Source organism: Brassica napus, chromosome A3, assembly GCF_020379485.1.
Source record: "Brassica napus cultivar Da-Ae chromosome A3, Da-Ae, whole genome shotgun sequence".
Taxonomy (NCBI): domain Eukaryota; kingdom Viridiplantae; phylum Streptophyta; class Magnoliopsida; order Brassicales; family Brassicaceae; genus Brassica; species Brassica napus.
This window is the reverse complement of record NC_063436.1, coordinates 33823415-33828929: the sequence shown is the minus strand read 5'-3', so window position 1 is coordinate 33828929 and position 5515 is coordinate 33823415. Positions and strand designations below refer to the sequence as shown.

General features: G+C 42.2%; 1 protein-coding gene across 1 annotated transcript; it reads left to right on the top strand.

Moving 5' to 3' along the window:
• Positions 1-1410: 1410 nt before the first annotated feature.
• Positions 1411-2536, top strand: LOC125607253. Its single transcript, XM_048777148.1, has 3 exons — positions 1411-1551; positions 1629-1859; positions 2138-2536. Exons 1-3 carry the CDS (start codon positions 1411-1413, stop codon positions 2327-2329), a joined length of 564 nt encoding a protein of 187 aa, XP_048633105.1. The 3' UTR covers positions 2330-2536.
• The last annotated feature ends 2979 nt before the right edge of the window (positions 2537-5515 follow it).

Below are 5515 nucleotides of genomic sequence, written 5' to 3'. Positions count from 1 at the left end.
ATTAACCCAAAAAATTTCCCTCCTAAACCCAAAACCCAATTCTCTCCAAACCCAAAATTTTCCCACTTAACTAAAGCCCAATTTCTATACTTAACCAATTTTTTTCCTCTAAACCTAAAAATTGTCGTCTCTCTCTCTCTCTCTCTCTCTCTCTCTCTCTCTCTCTCTCTCTCTCTCTCTCTCTCTCTCTCTCTCTCGCTCTCTCTCTCAAACCTTCACCGCCTCTCTCATTCTTTCTCACACTCTCTCACAGACTCCTCTCTCTCTCTCTCAATGATGGCTCCTTCGACTGGAATCCCCAACGAATCCCGTCGTCGCCCTCGCCCTCGCCCTACCGAATTACAGCTCCCAGGTTAGTGAGCCCCTCGTCTCTGTCTCGATTCCTCTCTCATCTAGACTTCTTAGCGTTTCGATTTAGACTTCTTAGGGTTTCAATTTACACTTCTTTGGGTTTCGATTTAGACTTCTTACGGTTTTGATTTCATGTTTTTGTTTTTCGGTTTTGTCTCCCTTTAAAGTTTTGATTCCTCTTAATACTCTCTGTCTGTCTACAGGTATGCGGCAAGGGAGACCACAAATTACCTTATCGGATCCTTCTGCCATGGCCCCATCTTTTTCTCCTCCTGGAGTTGTACCTCCTGGAGCTGTACCTCCTAGAGCTGTTCCTCACGCATCTGTCGGGTCTTCAAGTGCTGTGCCTGTGGCTCCTGCCCCTTATGTCAGGAGAAGAGAAGATGCTCTGCTACGTGCGCCATCCAGACGTAACCAGCCACACCTCCACCCTGACAAGACCAATGGAGCATTGTGGTAAGTTTAATACTAGTTCTGTTAAGTAGTTATGTTCTGTTAGAGTAAGTTTAAAGTAGTTCTGTTCTGTTTAAATACAAAATAAAAAATATTGTGTTGTGGTATTAGTTGAACCGTGTATTAGTAGACTAAGTGTAGAGTATAATATTTGATTTTGTCAATACTAGTTGAACCGTGTATTAGAAGATTAAGTGTAGAGTTTAATATTTGATTTTTATTTGATGTTTGCCATTGTCTTGTCTCAGGTTTGGTATTGATCCTGAAGTCCATGCTTTTATCTGAGCAACATGGCAGGGAAACTACTGGGGGTCGTGGGCAAGCTGGAACTTCGTTCCACCTGAGAAGAAGGATCAGTGGTGGCATGCGTTCATTGTAAGTGCTTGTTTCTCTTTCCTTTTCCCTTTCTCAACTATTAGGAAGCTATAATGTTTAACTCTGTCTTATGTTCTTTTGTAGCAACACTACTACTGGGATGACCAATTCCATGATGAAATCTACTTGAAGTGGAAGAAACAAACTCAGGTTACCGTCTGTGGCCGCATCAGCCAGAACAGGAGAGATAATAGGCAACCTTCTTATATGTCAGACGCTCACTGGGCAACAATGGTTGAGAAGTACAGCACTGAGCAAGCAAAAAGGAAGACTGCAAAACCTGCAAAATCTCGTAAGTCTGCTCCAGTTGGGAAGAAGATGCACAAGCACGGTGCAAGCCCACGCTGTTTCCTGAACATTGCGTATCAAATGGTCAGTTTTGCCTTTTTTTTTCATAATTTTTTTTCCCTTAAGTGTTGTCTAACTTCCATCTGTTTCCTTTCTTGAAGATGGTTGATGAAGGTTTGGATGAACCACCTTCATACACAGCCCTTGCAAGGAAGACTCACACAGGTAAAGATGGTTCCTTCCTAGACGAACGTACGGAGGAACTGGTGCTGGAGGTTGAGGAAGCCGTTGAAGAGATGTTACAAGATGGATCTCCACTTGGAGACAGTCAAACTGACTCCACTGCTGCTTCAAATGCAAAGCGCTATCTTCTCAACCAAGAATACATCAAGGTCATCTCTTCTCTCATCCTCATTTTATTTATTTCAGCTTACTAGTTGTCTAAGTTAATTATTGAAATTGAGACTGTCTTAGTTAATTATTGGAATTGAGACTGTCTATGTTAGTTATGGTGCTTGTGATTGTCTAAGTTAATTATTGAACTGGAGACTGTCTCAGTTAGTTAAGATGCTTGTGATTGTCTAAGTTAATTATTGGAATTGATACTATCTTATTTATGGTGCTTGTGATTGGAATGAATGCTTATGATTATTTTCCTGTCTTTTTGCAGAGAGGAAAGACAAAAAAGAGTACAATCTACGGCCTTGGCAGTGTTCAGTACAAGAACAGCAGTCCATCTGTGCCAATTCCTGTCTCACTGCAGCGCAACCTAGACGTTGATATGGAGGCATCACCTCTGGTGCCCCCCAAATGTGATAATCCAATCTCTATTAGACACCCTAATAAACAGAAAAATAAATAATTTGTTTTTAATTCGGAAAATAACGAAATGACATAAAACCCTGGGAATAGTTGAAGTATTTACAAGTTGTACTAGGGTAACCCATCCGCCCGACCCGACCTTTGAATGGGTAAATCAATTGAACTGAATCGTCTAACCGTGTAACCAAACAAACCAATCCCTCAAAACCAAACCAAAGCTGTCGGTTTTAGCAAACCCTCTCAATGTATTTGAACGAAATCCCCCCCCCATTTCGAATTTCCTTTTTCATTTCGAGTTCCTCATCTTTTTTTCTTTCCTCACGAAAAAGAACCCTAGTTTCCAAAATCGAGCTTGATTCGGGGAGAATCGGAGATAGAATCCGGTGATATCTTTCGATTGCGATGGTGGTCGAAACGCGACGGGGTAAGAGGAAGGGAAATCCAACGGAGGAAGAGGGTCCGAGAGTGAAGTTTGCAAAGACGGGCTCCGGAGAAAATGTGGAGAAGACGACGACGGAGGAGGGTAAAACGAGGGCGGTGGAGATTGTTGAATCGACGGCAAAGACGACGGATGAATCAACGGCAAAGACGACGGATGAATCGACGGCAAAGACGACGGATGTCTCGATGGAGATGACTCAGACGATGGATGGCTCGACGGAGAAGACGAGAAAGGACTCGTCTGAGAATACGGCGGAGATGACTGAGCCGTTTAATGTGGTTGCAGAAGCTGCTCCGACGACACTGAACAAAGGTCCTGGAGATGAAGAGAATGAGGAAACCGCTTCTGGAGATGAAGAGAATGAGGAAACCGCTCTGGAGATGAAGAGAATGAGAAAACCGCTTTTGGAGATGAAGTGAATGAGAGTTCTGAAGAAGAACAAGAAAACCCAGATGGAGAGAACGAGAGTTCTAACCAGGACCATGAAGATTCTGAAGAAGAACCTCCAGATGGAGAGAACGAAGTGAATGCGCGTTCGGAAGAAGAACAAGCAAATGGAGAAGGAGAAGAGGAAGCAAACGAGAATGGGAATCCACCTGAACCTCATGTAACAAATTAACAATGAGTTTGAATAAGATATGATTCGGGAGAGGTAGTAAATCGAATGGGTTAATGTTATGTTAGTAATACTAGGAGAACTATTGGAAAAACTGTCAGTTTTGGTATTACTTAGGTTTGCGTTAGTATAACTTGAGTATAACTTGAGTATAACTTTAGTATAACGTTTGTATAAGTTGGATATAACTTGGATATAACTTGCAGGATTTGGATGAAAATGAGGCACCCGAGGCAATCAAACCAACCAATATGTTCTTCAAGCCATCTGAGTACCGGAAAAAAATAAAGCTAGGGACGAGGTGCATGATAACTAGTGCGATTAAGACGCTACGCAATCTGAAACCGAAGCTGTCTAACGCGGAGTGGAACTGGTTCACGGAGCATCCTCAATTCAGACACATTTTCCACATGAAAAGCGAGAACAACCAAAGGGTTCAGGGTATGTGGATGTTGTTTCTGCGTACTGCCGGTAGCGAGAGGCGGAGAGAAGTATGGTTCATTGTGAATGGTGTTGCCATCCGTTATGGGCTGAGGGAACACGGTTTGATATCTGGGCTATTCTGCCACAACTATCCTCTCGGCTACAAAAAGCTTGGTGGGACGAAGTTCGTTGATCGACATTTCAAGGAAGGAGAACTAAGAAGGTTGGAGGATGTTAAGGAGAAGCTCGTGAACATGGGACCCCACAAAGACAGACTGAAGATGGCGGTTCTATTCTTCTTAGCTTCTGTTGTTTGCGCGCAAACGAAGGTTGGACACAAGGCTAATCCTGTGTTGGAGGTGTTCCAGAGAGCAGTGGATGATCTTGACTTGTGTAAGTCCTTTCAATGGGAGAGATTCTCTTATGATTACATGCTGAAGGAGATCTCTCACACAATGAAGCATTTTGGAGGGGTGGTGAAAGAGGGTACATTATGGCCGCTTCCGGGTTTCTGTGTTCCACTAGAGGTATGCAAAATCCCATTAATGACTTGATTGCTATTGTTATTTACTGATGGTATTTTATAAATGTTGTGTATAACAGCTTCTTGCATTCGAGGCAATTCCTAAGCTAGGATTGGCGTTCAGAGAACCTGTTGAAGAAGCTGATGTCAACTGCATGAGGATGTGCAAGTCCTCATTCAAACGAAATGGAATGACAGGGGTGTCACTTTCGGAGATAAACAAGGAATTGTCTAACACAACCGTAAGTTAACCTGTGAACTAAAGTAGAACAAGAGTAATACTGTGGTAGAACTAGAGTAATACGGTGGTAGGATTAAAGTAAAACTAGGGTGAACTAAGGTAGGACTAGATAATGGACCTATGGTTGAACTAAGGTAGGACTAGGAACGGAACAATGGTCTCACTAAGTTGCTAAGATTCAAAATTAATTGTGTTTGTGACAAGATATCGACAGTATCATCCCCACCAGAACTCCACAAGAAGAAAGGCTCTTGGATGACATTTTGGAAGATGAAGACGATGTTGATGAATCTGATATAGCTGTGGACAGTTGGGAGAAGTGTCTGGATGCAGGCTATAAGGTCTTTTTTCAAGACATGCACGACGAGGATGTAGCTGCGCGCCAAAATCAGGCAGAAGCGAGTGAACCTGCAGGAGGGGATGGAATAGAAGAAGGTGAGCAGTCCATTCAACTGGGAGATGTTATGAAGTTGGTGAAAAGAACGTTGAAACTGATGAGGACAGTTGACAAGAAGGTTGACCAATTGGATGGGAGATTGACCCCGCTTGAGGAGTTTGTCAAGGAGGCACAAGCTAAAGCAGTAGAAGAAGAAGCACCAGCACAAGAGAAAGCAAAGAAACAAAAACGCATGAAGAAGTGAAGCAGAGATGCCTCACTTGCTTGGTGTGTTAGAACTTTGTTTTTATGTTTTTTTATGAAGTAGACAAACGATGTTTTTTGATGTGTTTCTTGTTTGTGATGTGGATTTAGAACTTTTAACTATGTTATCAAATCTTTGTTGTGGATGCTTTTACTTTTATTGTGTTGGTCGAGTGAGAGTCTAGGAGATTACCAATTGTTAAAGTCTAGGAAATTAGTTTAAGAGAGAGTACACATCATTGGAAATGTGTAGGAAATTAGTTTTTTAGAATAATGGTTGATGATGAAAGTCTAAACATAGAGTACCAATTGATAAACATAAGAGTGCTTAGCATAACATA

Coding starts and splice junctions, on each gene's coding strand:
- LOC125607253 (XM_048777148.1), top strand. CDS start 1,411: ATGGTTGAGAAGTACAGCACTGAGCAAGCAAAAAGGAAGACTGCAAAA. Junction 1,552..1,628: donor TGAACATTGCGTATCAAATG/GTCAGTTTTGCC, acceptor CCTTTCTTGAAG/ATGGTTGATGAAGGTTTGGA. Junction 1,860..2,137: donor TCAACCAAGAATACATCAAG/GTCATCTCTTCT, acceptor GTCTTTTTGCAG/AGAGGAAAGACAAAAAAGAG.